Below are 15695 nucleotides of genomic sequence, written 5' to 3' on the forward strand. Positions count from 1 at the left end.
TTAAAACATTTGAGGGGGAAGGAAGAATTTGGCATCATTGGCTTCAAACAGCAAGATAATTGAAAACAGACACTGGACCACAAAGTCATTCTACTTTAAGGAATTAATATGAAATGAAGATAAACTTAATACACACCATAATAGTCACTAAATAAATATTATTATAATGAAAGCTAGAAAAAATTAAACATTTAACAGAATCAGAATGGTTAAGTAAATTACAGAATAGAGTTTAAATTAAAAATCACATATAGGAAAGTATTAGTGAAATGTTTTAACTCCAATTAAAGGGGGGTATAAAATTTAAAATGTTATACATACAGCTGAAAAGATGTTTTAACAAATGGAAAGAACTATATTACAACATTAAAATATTAGCTTTTCAATAGTGGAATAATGGGTAGCTCTCCCTCCAAATGTTTCATTCTCCTCCATTTTCTACAATGAGCACATTTTACTTTCATAATAATAAAGAAGTAAGATAACATAACTATGGGGGAAGTGATTAAGAGGACACTTTTTTTCTGTATTAAAGGCAAAAATTGCTACATTATGGCATATGATTAGACTTACTCTTTCGCTTTCCAATATCCATGTCAGACGTAGCAGCTTCACATAAAAGCACCATCCCTAAGGTAACCCCACCATCTTAGAAAATTGTTTAAGGAGAAATTCACACAGATAAAAAGGACATACAACTTGAATATTCCTAGAATAATATAGGATGAATAAATATATAAACTTCCAACTCTTTTTTTTTAAATTTTTTTGGGGGGGAGGTAATTAGGTTTATTTATTTATTTTAATGGAGGTACTAGGGATTGAACCCAGGACCTCATGCATGCCAAGCACACACTCTACCACTGAGCTATACCCTCCCCCTAAGTCTTCAACTCCTAATTACAAAAAAATTGTAACTAAATAAGTAATCTTGTATCTATAGAGTAAGACAATTAATTACTATGAAGATAAAAAAATATTACGGTTGGAAAATTACTTCATTTGCACAAATAAAAACTGGTATTTTAAACAAATGTCCCACTATAACTAACAGATGAAGTATGAATTTTCCTCTAGAATTGAAATAACCTTCTGGAATATTCTTCCAACTATTGCTCCAATCTCTTACATATTTTTAAAAAATTAAATAGCCATTTTGAATTATTTCAACTACCCTCCAAAAAAGAACACACTTGAAGTGTATACCATTTATAGAGAAAAGCAAATAATTTTTATTTAAAAAAAAAACTTCTTAAATGTTTTCCAGAATTTCAACAATTAACCTTTAAAGCACAAATTATTACTAACCTACCTAAATTGTCTTATTCTTATGAAAAATAAAATCCCACATTCTATGACCTCACTTTTATTCAGTTTAATATAGAAGCTACATAAATACAAAATAGACCTACTCATGCAAATAGGTAACACATGGCATGGTTGAACAGTAAAATAAGAAAAATCAAATTTTAAAGCAAACAGAATGCATTCTAGTAGAAAAGAGAGATTCACCCTGCTGTTTGGGGAATATAAACAGCAGTTTAAAATGCTCATAATTAATTATGTACATCCACATTGTATGCTACCGCATGTGGGCAAGCAGAAAGAGAAAAATAGGTGTTCAGATAAGGCCTGAATTTATAATTGGCTCTAAATCTGTCTATTCATCCCTTCACTATCATCTTACATTTCTCTTCAATAGCCTCTTGTTGGGGATGATACCCATTCATGTTTTTTGTTGCTTAACATAGTCATCTTCTCCAGTGATTACTTTTTCTTACTAGTGTTCTTTATACGCAGGTATGTATAAAGATTGATCATGTCTATAGGCTTTGGTTATATGGTACTCCAATGGTTGAGACTTTTGTTTTTAAATGGTTTGTTTTTGTACATACGTATATATTTGTTTTTGTATATATGTTTTGTATATATGTTTGTATATATGTTTGTTTTTGTCTATATGCTTTTTCTTTGAAGGTGCTTTCCATCTTACAGTATACCACCAAAGTCTTTGTGTCCTGTTGTTCTCATGATGCACTTCCATATGTAGTGTTTCATTTCATTTACAGATGCTTTAAACTTTTACTAACGCTGCTTATTATATGGCAGACACAATCAGTTGAGGTTACAAAGTTAGAGGAAATATAGGCCATTCCTTGGACAAGTTTACACTCTAGTGGGGGATACAAACAATAAAATAAATAATAAATAATTACATAATCATGATTACAGGTTACCCTGAGAGAACTGAATAGAAAGTAGAGGAGGTGCTATTCCATAAGATACAAGAACTAGGCTATTTAATGAGCTAGTAGGTTTGGGGTTCAAGATGGCAGAGTAGTAAGATGTAGAGTGCACATCCCCCAACAAACACATCAAAAATACATCTACATGTGGAAAAATTTTCATGGAAAACTAACTGGAGACTGGCAGAAGAACTGTTATACAACCAAAACTGCAAGAAAGATTTCCACATAACTAGGTAGGATGGGGAAAAAAGGTGTAGGGTCAGGATGTGCGCCCCTGGGAGGGATCTGTAAAGAAGAGATGGTCCACATGGGTGGACTGTCACCCTGGGGAGTGAGCAGGTCGAGCCACAGTATGGGCATCCCAGTCCTGGGGTGCTGCGCAGAGACAAGCCTCCTTGCCTGCTGGGAAATCCGCTCAGACAGAAGGGCTGAGGAAGCCTAGACTCCATTTGCAAGCAACGCGCATGATAGCTTGCTGACAATCAGGAAGGAGAGAGCTGGTGGCTGCCACCTAGCCACAAATCCAAATCTGAAGGGGTGAACGCCCTGGCTGCGTCCACTCCACACCACAGCTTGGTGTGAGATCTGAGCAAAGACTGTCTAGCTATGCATAGACAGAAAGGGGTGCCTGGGGTGGCACCACAAGAACATGCAATGGCTAAGCGCTTAATCTTGGGCAGACAGGCCCTGGGAGAAGACTGCCACAGAGGAAACCCAGATCTCAGGTGGCAACATGGCTACCTCATTTCCTGTTGCCACAATGCCCCAACCCTCAGCCCCAGCCTACTGCACACCACAGCTTTGCACTAGATCTGGGACAAACAACAAAGGGACGCAACCTTGTGCTGCTTCTGGATGGAACTGCGGGCACTTACACAGATGGTGCACAGGGAGGGCCTCTATGACACACAGGCCTCACCTGCTTCAGCAATCACTTCCTCTGGGGCAGGGTATGCACTCAAGGGCAATGAACCCTGATTGCATCTCACCCTCAGGGCTTCTACTCCAACAAGTGGGAGCAGACCCTACCCCTGACAGGGCAGTGACAGCCCTGGAACAGAGCAGAAGCCCCACCTCGTATGCAGCACAGGCTCTAGATACTCCAACACTAACCACATCATGTATCAAGAGGATAAGGACCCCTGAGAAAAGATGTAGCTGGCATCCATACCAAAACCACCTTCGCAACAAAAACACTGGATATACACAGTCTACACAGGGATGTTCCCACATAAAAACAGCCCTTCAAGACCATAGTAGATAACTGTTTCTCCTAAATTCAGAGAGACAGAGACAGTTAAGTAAAATAAAAAGGCAGAGGAACTACTCCCAATTAAAAGAACAAGAGAAATCCCCTGAAACAACAAATAATGAAACAGAGCTCACCAGTCTACTAGACTTTGAGTTCAAAAAGGTGGTAATAAAAATGATAACTGAATTAAGAAAGATTATTGATAGAAATGCCAATCATTATAACAAGGAACTAGATAAAGAGAGGATTCTAAAGACAGCAAGAGAAAAACAGAGTCACTTACAAGGGAACCTCCATAAAGCTACTAGCTGATTTCTCTGCAGAAACTTTGCAGGCCAGAAGGGAGTGGCATGATATATTCAAAGTCCTGTAAGGGAAAACCCTGAAAACTAGGATACTCTACCTAGGAAGATTATTGTTTAGAATAGAGGGAAAGATAAATAATTTCTCAAACAAGTGAAAACTAAAAGCAATACTAAACTTACCCTAAAAGAAATATTGAAGGGTCTTCTTTAAATAGAAAAAAAAGCAAAATCTATAGGAAAGGGAAAATCACAATAGGAAAGGCAAATATATAAAAGGATTTAAGATCAGTTAAATAAGCCAGTATAAATTTAAAAAACAATTTAAAAATTGTAAAAGTGAGTGTAACTACAATAAACAATAAAAGGCTAAGCATGAAGATGTAAAACAGGACATCAAAATCAAGAAATGTGGGGGAGGGGAGTATATACATATATACAAATATGTATATTATATATATATGAATCTACATATAAAATAGAAAACAGACTCCCAGACATAGAAAACAAAATTATAGTTATGAAAGGGGAGAGGAGGGAGGGACAAATTAGGGATATGAGATTAACAGATACAAACTAGTATATGTAACATAGATAAATAACAAGGGTTTACTGTACAGCACAGGGAATTATATTCAGTATCTTGTAATAACCTATGATGGAATATAATCTTAAAAAAAACCCCAAATCACTATGCCGTACACCTGAAACTAACACAATATTGTAAATCAAGTATACTTCAATTACAAAAAAATAAAAAATAAAAGAGCTAGTAGAATAAAGTACAGTATATATGACACGACAAAGACATTTGCATAAAATGAAGCAAGATTAAAGAATTGTGGGAAAATGTTTCAGTTACTGTGATTATTATTGCTCAAGCTATAGTTAAATAATTTTTTTGCCTATTGAATTAGCACTTAAAAAAATGAGAATACATAACAATGGTTAGGACTTGCCAGTGACATCAGGGCACATATATATTTCTGGCAGCAAATCTCCTTACACTTTTTAAGCAAAAGCCTTTTGGAAATCAATTTGTGTGAAATATGAAGAACAATAGAGTCATACAGTTTGTTTCAAACTTCACTTCTGGGAATTTGGAGATATGCCAATTATTTTTATATGCAAGAAAACATTCTTTGTAATATTAACCAACAGAATAATTGAATTATGATATATTCATTATATAAACATTGATAATGATGACTATTTTTCCTTTTTCTTGCCTATATTTTCTTACTTCTCTGTAATTCTCATACACTTTTGTAACAATAAAGGCCATACATGATATATTAAATACTTATAATACATTAAGAAACCAAACTGTATGCAAAGTATATCTATAACAACAAAGAATAGAACTCCTCTAAGTCATTTAGATGATGGGATGACAAGGCAGAGCAAATGACATTACCATTAAGTCACTGGGCAGATTCTCTAATAGCCTGGGCTACAACTGATTCCCATATGTCAATGTCAGGACCCCTTGGCTGAGAAGCAAATCTCTAGGAACATTGCATTTGTTCACTTTGTCGATTTGTTCCACAAAGTCATTGCTTACGTATTCAGGTAGGTAAACTGTGTTTAGTAATACTAAGAAATTTAGACTCTGCCTATCTGGTATCACTGTTACCTTTCCTTGCAGCTTATAGAAGCATCAATTTTCAGATGTGAAAAAGTAAAAATCTGCCCTGTCATTCAAGAGGATGGGACAACACATATATAAAGTAGCTACATAGTTCACAGGAAATAATATTTCTCCCTAGGGCACGCTGCAGCTGTAAAATGTCAAAATAACCCCTGTCTTTGAGCAACTACTGTTTTCTTACTCAATGAGGAACACTGTTCCTTAAAATCACAGACTGATTCAAATTATATCAGTAAGAAGAAAACATTCCATTCTTGCCTGGAGGATCTAAGTCACTCAATTTACAAGTACAATTTCCAAGTATCCTAAGTTTACAATCAAAGCACAGAGCTTCAAAAAAGGAGTTTCTGAAGGCAAAAATCCCACATTTAGCTGAATACTGTAGTTTCCAGGAAACAGAAACCTGGGTCCACTTGATAGTCCAGACCTGATGCTGACCGCTTTATACTTAGCATGGCTTTGCTTTGAGCTCAACAAAACATTGCTTCATTTACATTTCATCTAAGCTCCACCTTTCCTCAAACCTGTAACAACTCTATCTTTCCTTAGGTAAGATGTTCCATGGTTCCTCTGATGTGTAGTCTCTCTTGTAGCAATGATCTAATAAACTTGGCTTTATCAGACTGCAGGTTTGTCCCTGGTGGTCTTTAGCTGATTGGGCAAAGACAGATGACACAGTAATATGATTCCAAAGATGTTACGACTTGCATTAATAAGAGAGCAGCCTCAACCAAATGCTGCAGAGACAATACTAGGATGTGAGAAAACAGGCAAATTAAAACACAGTCCCAAGAACTTATTATAAGGAGGATACTAAACAGAAGGACAATGTGTGTTTCAGCAACAAACTGGGCTTGGCTGCTTCCATGGATATAATTCTAGGGGGGGAAAAAGAGAAAATTTGATCTTTAAATATACATTAAATTTTAGTATTTTAATCCTAAAATGGGCTATTTTCAAACACTATGAAATTACTAATTTAGCCAATGTATATAAGCACTGGATCTGTGGCATTCATCAATAAATAAGTTTGACTAAAATGAAAGCCATTTCTGTGTTATTTATTATTTGTACTTATATTTGTACTTATTCACTGTACTTATACTATGTTTTCAACAACAAAATATACGATAAAACTAGTATTTCAGTGTAAAAGACCATGAAGTACAATAATATAAACTCCATGAAAACAGCGACTATGTTTTTCTTATCACTCTATCTAATAATACCTAGCACAGTGCCTAGAAACAGTAGATGCTCAAGTACTTGATCAATTATTCTATTTAGTTGAAGGCCAACTTTTATTGTTAGCCAGCTTACTTAAAGGAACTCACCAAATGGGATAAGGAATTTCCCACTTTTAAGAGTACTGCACAGTCTTTTTAGCAATTGAAGCTCATTAACAGAGAGATTGAAAATTCAAAACTAAATCTAGTTCCTTCATGTGCTGGCACTGATCTCACAGGATAATAATCATTAAGGTTAACTTTGGTATACAATGGAAAGAAATCCTGGACTTCCTTACCACATGTCCTGTGTGGGGATTCTTATGAGCATATGGTGGTCCTCTTATATGGTTCCACATTTGACCAGATGTCATAGCAAGCACAAAACACTAGGAAACAAAAAGTAATGAAATACTCATATAACACCATGTAGCTGTTCCCACCTTGTTAGACTAACATGTATATGAAAAGTGCATCCTCTCAAGTAATATATGAAGAAAAGTTTTTTTCAGATAAATGATTTCTTGATTAAGGCTTCTATTTCATCACAAGGATCACAAGAATTAATGCTATTTACTTTGAAAGGAAAACACTATTTTAAAATTGCAAATAAGCTGACAGAATTTTAAAATTGAATATTGAAAAGGCTTTTAGAAGAATATATTCAAGAGAACTAGAGATTTTCATAGGGGTGATAGTCTCTCTGGTTGAAAAAACCTGGGTACAATAAGTTGCTTCAAGCTCTGGCCGTCCTAATGCCATAATGGAGGAATCACACTGATTTTAAGGCATAAAATAAATACATATAAAAATTGTCTCCCACAGATAAGAAATAAACAAAATACCACCTAACAATATCATATTAGGAATTTTATTCAAACGATTTTTATTCTAAAATTCACTCACCAGAGCTGCAAAAGCCCATCCAGTTTTATTGAAGAGAAATTCCATATTGCTTCTTCGAAGATACACAAGTCCACCAATAACAGCCAAAAGCAATCCCAACATAAGGGGTCCAGCATAATTTGGGGGTCTAATTACTCTAATCTAACGGAAAATAGACAAAAACATTTTAAAGCATGAAATTTACTCATTAATTATATAGGTCAAAATAGTTTGAAATAAAAACAATCAAAATTAGTGTGGTTACTTTCAAGAAAAATTACACTTTTTCTTTTCATCCTAATGAAAATAGTCTACAGTGTATCCTAAAATGGGATGGATACAATATTCTCTTTATGCACAACCTAACATCTTTTAGATTAAGAAGTATTTGCCGAGTACAACTATAAAGTCCATGGACTTAAAAAGGTCAAAAGAGTGGTTTCCATGCTGAATTGGGTAGGGGTGAGTATAGCTCAGTGGTAGAGCACATACCTAGCATGCAACTGATCCTGGGTTCAATCCCCAGTACCTCCATTTAAAAAACATGTGTACTTAGCGGGAAGGCAGAGATAGAGTAGGTAGAGTGCATGCTTAGCATGCACCAGGTCCTGGGTTCAATCTCCAGTACCTCCTCTAAGAATAAATAAATAAGCTGAATTACCTTACTCCACTAAACAAACTAATAAACAAACAAACTAATAAACAAACAAAAAAACAAATGTGTACTCACTCCATGCTGAATTAATAGAGGATGTTTTGTAACTTCACTCTTTCATCCGGATGATTCTGTTAAATGTTATTCATGAAGTGTGTGACAAACTACTACCACCTCAGTGATATGGGGACAAGACCAATTAGGACCTCCCAGAAAGATTCAAAGTGGATAATGGCAAAGTAACTTTCTGCAAAGCAAGGAAACTTACATTGACATCAGTTCTGTCAGCAATCCACCGGGCAATCTGCTCAGCTGAAAAACCACGCACCTGCAATTCGTATGTATCACCTCTTTTGGGTTTTCCTTTTGCAGGAAAGTTGATGAAAGTTGGAGCTGAATTCATGTTTAGCTGAATAAAAAGTATTCCATGAAAATATAAATTACCAAGGAAATACTCTTAGTGGAAAATATTATCTGGAAATTTAGGCATTTTACAAAGATGAGGAAGCCCAGGTTTAGGTATGTTAAGTGATTTGCCAAAGGAAAGTCAAGTGATGGAGCCAGGATTCAAACCCAAGGCTACTTGTGACCTTAACTAGTACACTTTACTGACCAAGTATAAATTCCTAGCTAAAAAAAAATCTACATTTTACTCCTTTAGAATGGAAAATTTCCCATACCACAGTCACTTTAATCTGCTCACATATTTGCAAAGAAGAATACATTTATAAGAACTAAAATTGTCTTATGCAACTTACATAAGCTCCAAATAGAGCACATTCTCTCTCTCTCTCTCTCTCTCTTTTGTTTTTGGCAGGGGGAGGTAATTAGGTTTACTTACTTATTTTTAGAGGAGGTGCTGGGGATTGAACCCAGAACCTCACGCGTGATAAGCATGTGCTCTACTGCTTGAGCTACACCCTCCCCCTAGAGCACATTCTCAATTTGGAGATAAGAAAGATCAGGATAAGATAGTGCTCTACTGTAGTGAAAACCAATACAAAATGGTACCAATATGCAGAAATAATCCATTCTAAAACGTTCATAAATGTTTACTGATAAGCATCACATTTCTCTGTTCTCTGTCATGAGATCACTGTACGCTTAAGATGATAACACGGGAATTGCTAAGGTAAAGAATCTACAAGCTACTCATCTGCATTATATCTTTCCTTCTGTGATAATAATTATACTTGTGGAAAATAGAAAGTCTAAGTCCAGGAAAAAGATGTTGAACAACAGATGTAAGCATTTAGGTCCCCTCAGAGGGTAATCCTTTAATGGAGATTGGCTTGTATAAGACAATTGTAACTTAAAGACATCAACCAATAAAATAACCCAACTCCCTTGCTTCAATTCTATATTCACAGTAACCCTTCTAACAGTAAATTTTTAGACTTTCCCATAAGGGGAGAGGGTATACTGATTAGTGGATATGATTACTCTGGACTCCTTGGCAGTAAAATATCTTAAATTAATGAATCAACAGATTAGCTCTTTGGCTACAAATGTCCATGGATTTTTATAGTTTGGTGAGTGTGCACAAAGTCTCCAGAGCTAGATAAATTCTGGCTACACTGTTAAAAATTCAATTTGAGTTTGCAAAACCAAGAGCCAGATCCTGGATAGTGTTCACTCCACCAAACTACTGCCCAAATTTTAGGACAAATTCTTAAATATCTGTTTAGCTATACAGTAGTTCCCCCTTGTCTATAGCTTTGTTTTCCACAGTTTCAGTTGCCCATGGTCAACTGCAGTCTGAAAATACTAAATGGAAAATTCCAGAAATAAACAATTCAAAAATTCTACATTGCACGCCAATCTGAGCAGTGTGATGAAATTTCTCACTATCCCACCCAGTATGTGAATCATCCTTTTGTCCAGCGTATCCCACCCAGTAGTCACTTAGCCTTCGCAGTTATCAGATCGACTGCTGTGGTATCATAGTGCTTATGGTCAAGTAACCCTTATTTTAGTTAATAATGGCCCAGAAACACAAGAGTAGTGATGCTGGCAATTCAGATATGCCACAGAGAAGCCACAATGTATTTCCTTTAAGTGAACAGATGGAAGTTCTCAACTTAATAAAAAAAAAATCATATGCTGAGGTTGCTAAGAACTATGGTAAGAATGAATCTTCATGAAATCTTGAAAAAGAAAAAAGAAATTCATGCTAACTTTGCTGTTCCACCTCAACTGAAAAAAAATGGCCACAGTACATGGTAAGTGCTTAGCTAAGATAGAAAAGATAAATTTGTACAGTATTTTGAGAGAGAGACTATATTCATATAACTTTTATTACAGTATACTGTTTTAATTGGTCTATTTTGTATTGGTTATTGTTATTAATCTATTACTGTGCCTAATTTATAAATTAAACTTTATCATAGGTATGTATATATGTATGTATAGGAAAAAATAAAGTTACATACAGGGTTCAGTACTATCTGCAGTTTCAGGGTCTTAGAACATATCCCCTGTGGATAAGGGGGGAACTATTGTACCACCTTTGGATTTAAAACACATACATATGTCTAAGAGAACTTGGTAATATATGAAATCCATTTCCCTTATGAAATTAAAAACACATTATAGGGTTATAAGGACCAACTCCAGTCCTTCTGGCAGCCACTATTATCATTTCTGGAACTTTCTGAATTTATTCATAAAACATGTATGTACCAACAGAAAGTATATAATACTGCTTTGTGTCTGCTTTATTTTAACACAAATGGTATCACATTAACCGTAATATTCTGCAATTTACTTTTTATATTCAACCATGTTTGAGAGATTTATCCATGATAGTACATATATATCAACCTCACTCTCATAGTTCATTAATTATGCTATTGTTGGTATTTTAAGACTTTTCCCCTTTTTTCCAATTAAAAATGATGTAATAAACAGCCATGTACATATCTCTCTATATATATGTGAGTGTTTTTTAAGAAATGGAATAGTTAGTTCATAGGGCAGAAACATTTTAAATTAAATTGATAGAGCCAACTTGCCTTCAAAAGTGGCTGTACCAATTTACACTTCACAGCAATGTAAGAAGGTATCTGTTTCCCCATATTCTTGGCAAAAGTTGATCTAATGGGGAAATATTGTATATCACCATTATTGTAATTTGTATTTCCATGATTACTAGTATAACATCTTATACCAAATCAGATCATTAAAAATACCTTGTAGGCTAAAGACAAATCAACAGAGTGAAAAAGCAATCAATGGAATGGGAGAGAATATATGCAAATCATATATCTGGTAAGAGGCTAATATCCAGAATATATAAAGAACTCGAACAACTAAAAAGAAAACTGATTAAAAACTGGGCAAAGTATATGGACAGACATTTTTCAAAAAAGATACACAAATAGACAACAAGCACATGAAAAGATGCTCTACATCACTATCATTAAAGAATTACAAATCAAAACCACAATGAGACACCATCCCACACTCATTAGGGTAGCTACTATCAAAAAAACAAAAAATAACATAAAATGGTACAGCTGCTATGGAAAGCAATATGGAGATCCAAAAAAATAAAAATAAAAATAGAACTACCATATGATCCAGGAATTCTACTTCTGGGTATAAATCTAAAACAATTGAAAGCAGGGTCTTGAAGAGATATTTGTGTACCTATGTTGATAGCACTTGTTAAAAATTCTAATCTGTGGTTTTTTTCCAGGGCTTTTTTAAAAAATTGAAGTATAGTTAATTTATAATATTGTATTAGTTTCAGGTGTACAGCAAAGTGATTTGGTTATACATATATATGTATGTATCTATATGCTTTTTCCCAATTCTTTTCTATTATAATTTATTACAAGATATTGAATATAATTCCCTGAGCTATACAGTAAATCCTTGTTGTTTATCTTATATTATACATAGTATTGTGCATCTGTTAGTCATATACTACCAATTTATCTCTCCCTCCTTCCCCTTTGGTAACCATAAGATTGTTTTCTATGTCTCTAAGTCTGTTTCTGTTTTGTAAATAAGTTCATCTGTACTATTTTTCAGATTCCACATGTAAGTGATATCATATAATATTTGTCTTTCTCTGTCTGATTTATTTCACTTAGTATGACAATCTCTAGGTCTATCAATGTTGCTGCAAATGGCATTATTTCATTCTTCTTTATGGCTGAGTAATATTCCATTGTATGTGTACGTGCATATTTGTGTGTGTGTGTTCCATCTTCTTTATTAATTCATCTGTTGATCGACACTTAGGTTGCTTCCATGTCTTGAATATTGTAAACAGTACTGCTATGAACATTGAGGTGCGTGTATCTTTTCAAATTAGAACTTTCATCTTTTTTGGAATATGGCCAGGAATGGGATTGCTGGATCATACGGCAACTCTATTTTTAGTTTCTTAAGGAACCTCCACACTGCTTTCCATAGTGGCTTGATAACAGCATTACTAACAATAGCCAAAAGGTGAAAGCAACCCAAGCATTTAACAACAGATAAATGGATAAATAAAATGTAGTATATGCATACAATGCAACATTATTCAGCCTTAAAAAGGAAGGAAATTTTGATGCATGCCAAAACATGGATAAACTTTGAGAACATTATGCTAACTGAAATAAACCAGTCACAAAAAGACAAATATTGCATGATTCCACTTATATGAGATACCTACAGTAGTCAAATTCTTAGAGACAGAAAGTAGAATGTTACCAGGGGCTGGGGGAACAGGAGATAGGGAGTTATTTAATATGTAAAGAGTTTCAGTTTTACTAGACAAAGAATTCTGGAGATTGGTTGTACAACAATGTGAATGTACTAAACACTACTGAACTATAAATTTAAGAATGGTTAAGATAGTACATTTTATGTTGTATATATTTTATCACAATTAAAATTTAAAAAAATCCTTTAAGCTTTGAAAATCCTTAGATGTTAAAGAGCCAAAACAAGATGTACTGTTTTTGGTAGGTATCACTCTTCATCCATGCTTAGATTTGTATATTGTGGCATATGACACTGTTGTTTGGAGAGAGGTTTGAATTTCTTCCACAGCTGGACATACTTACTATCCTTATACCACTAACTCTAAATATAGCACTAAAATGGACATTGATATTAAAATGTCTTTGATGTAGGGGAAAGTTGGTTTTGTACCTTTACAAATCACTAACAGAAATTCTTTATGTGTATCTTGTTAAAATAAATGGAATTATAATTTTTAATTTCCAAAACAACCCCAGCTTCAATAGTAGAGAATGAGAAAGCAATTTCTTAAACTCTGGAGACTATTTCCTTTGGTCTAAAAAAGCCTAAATGCACTAACCTTTTAGGTTGAAGCATGTTCTATGAATATATTGATCTTGATTTATGAAGCTGTGTGAGACTGGAATATGACTAGTACAATGACATACTGTAAAATGGGAATGTTAAGCCATTTGTTTGACATTACTGAATATGCATTATGTGCTGAGCACTAGTAGCTATAGGATGTTGGTTCTGCCTTTAAGTAAGTGTATTTTAAGAGGGACTGTCAAACAACTCTAGGGCTAATTCTACTATAAGATGGAATGTGGATACATGTATAAAAGAAATATAAGAAAAGCAATACAACAACACAAGAAAAGGGATGACTCACATTTCATCTGGAGAATTTGAAAAGGCTTCAGGGGAGTATCTGGAATGAGGCCTATAAGGTAAATAGAACTTTGAAAGTGGAGAGAAAGGGAGCAAGGGAGAAAAGATGCTTCATGTTGTAGGAAACAATGAACAATGCTGAAATAAAATAGTGCATGACATAATATAATTATGGGAAAGGGTGGTTGTTTGGAGTAAAGAGGGCATGAAGTGAGGAGGACTAAGGTATTTTGGCTTTAGTCTGTGTACCACTATTTCCAAAAGTATGTTCCATAAAATCTAACTAAAATGCTTCACTAAGTGGTCCAATACTTTGGAAAATTCTGCATATTACAGTTCACTATTAGAATGGACGGTATAACACATATCAGCATGTTAAAATCTATGAGAAGTCCTGGGTTGGGAGACCATTCTCCATAGGTTTCTCATGTTTACACACATTTTGCAATCAGAGGCACTGACTGCCTTTGTTCTGGATGATGTTCTCAAGGATGTTTGTATAGCCTTAGAAGATAGAAATAGAGTCTCCCTCCAAAGCAAATGGCATGAATGCTTACTACCCTTTATAGAAGATTTGAGCTTCCAAAGCTTAGAATTACTTTTCCATAATGGAATCCATTGGTTTTCTTTGTAGTGTCTATGATAAGTGGGGCTTGGAGAACTGGTACAAGTAAGTGCTGATACTTTGGATACTGTTGTTGTTTTGAGTAATAAAGTCCTTTAACTCCAATCCAGGAGTGTCATGTCTTTTGCCAGCATCTATGAAACTGTGGCAGACTCTAACTTGTTAGCTTGCAAGTAGAATAAAACCTTAAGACCCTTCATATGTCTTGATACTCTGAAGTAAACAATAAAATTTAATTTTGTTTAAATTGTTTCCCAAATGTAATTTCCCTCAAGTATTCTTTTTTTGTATATGTACATTTTTATTGAAGTATAGTCAGTTTACAATGTTGTGTCAATTTCTGGTGTGCAGCATATTGCTTCAGCCATACATGTGCATATATTCATTTTCATATTCTTTTTCACAAGTTACTATAAGATATTGAATATAGTTCCCTGTGCTATACAGTATAAACTTGTTTATCTATTGTATATGTATTAGTTACTATCTGCAATCTCAAACTCCCAATTTATACCTTCCCACCCCCTTCCTGTACCCCTAGTAACCATAAGTTTGTTTTCTAAGTCTGTGAGTCTTTCTGTTTTGTAAATAAGTTCGTTTGTCTTTTTTTTTTAGATTCCACATATAAGTGATATCATATGGTATTTTTCTTTCTCTTTCTGGCTTACTTCACTTAGAATTAGAATCTCTAGGTCCATCCATGTTGCTGCAAATAGCATTATTTTATTATCTTTTATGGCTGAGTAGTATTCCATGTTATAAATATACCACAGCTTCTTTATCCAGTCATCTGTCGATGGACATTTAGGTTGTTTCCATGTCTTGGCTATTATAAATAGTGCTGCTATGAACATTGGGGTGCTTGTATCTTTTTGAATTAAGGTTCCCTCTGGATATATGCCCAGGAGTGGGATTGCTGGATCATATGGTAAGTCTATTTTTAGTCTTTTGAGGAATCTCCATACTCTTTTCCGTAACTGGCTGCACCAGCGTAGGAGGGTTCCCGTTTCCCCACAGCCTCTCCAGCATTTATTGTTTGTTGACTTCTGAATCATGGCCACTTTGACTGGTGTGAGGTGATACCTCTTTGTAGTTTTGATTTGAATTTCCCTGATAATTAGCGATACTGAGCGGTTTTTCATGTGCCTACTGGCCATTTGTATGTCTTCATTGGAGAATTGCTTGTTTAGGTCATCTGCACATTTTTGGATTGGGCTGT

General features: G+C 34.7%; 1 protein-coding gene across 2 annotated transcripts in view; it reads right to left on the minus strand.

The window, feature by feature from the left end:
- The window catches only part of MAGT1 (magnesium transporter 1), a 42002-nt gene that overhangs the window by 5176 nt on the left and 21131 nt on the right, over nt 1-15695 (minus strand). For both annotated transcript variants that reach the window (XM_010950597.3, XM_045513399.2), the window contains exons 4-8: nt 8489-8629; nt 7587-7727; nt 6980-7069; nt 6269-6332; nt 574-648 (exon numbers count right to left, since the gene is read on the minus strand). In XM_010950597.3, coding sequence (XP_010948899.1) covers nt 574-648; nt 6269-6332; nt 6980-7069; nt 7587-7727; nt 8489-8629 — 511 coding nt within the window. The remainder of the gene's footprint in view (nt 1-573; nt 649-6268; nt 6333-6979; nt 7070-7586; nt 7728-8488; nt 8630-15695) is intronic.

The sequence above is a fragment of the Camelus bactrianus genome, chromosome X (genome assembly GCF_048773025.1).
Source record: "Camelus bactrianus isolate YW-2024 breed Bactrian camel chromosome X, ASM4877302v1, whole genome shotgun sequence".
Classification (NCBI taxonomy): domain Eukaryota; kingdom Metazoa; phylum Chordata; class Mammalia; order Artiodactyla; family Camelidae; genus Camelus; species Camelus bactrianus.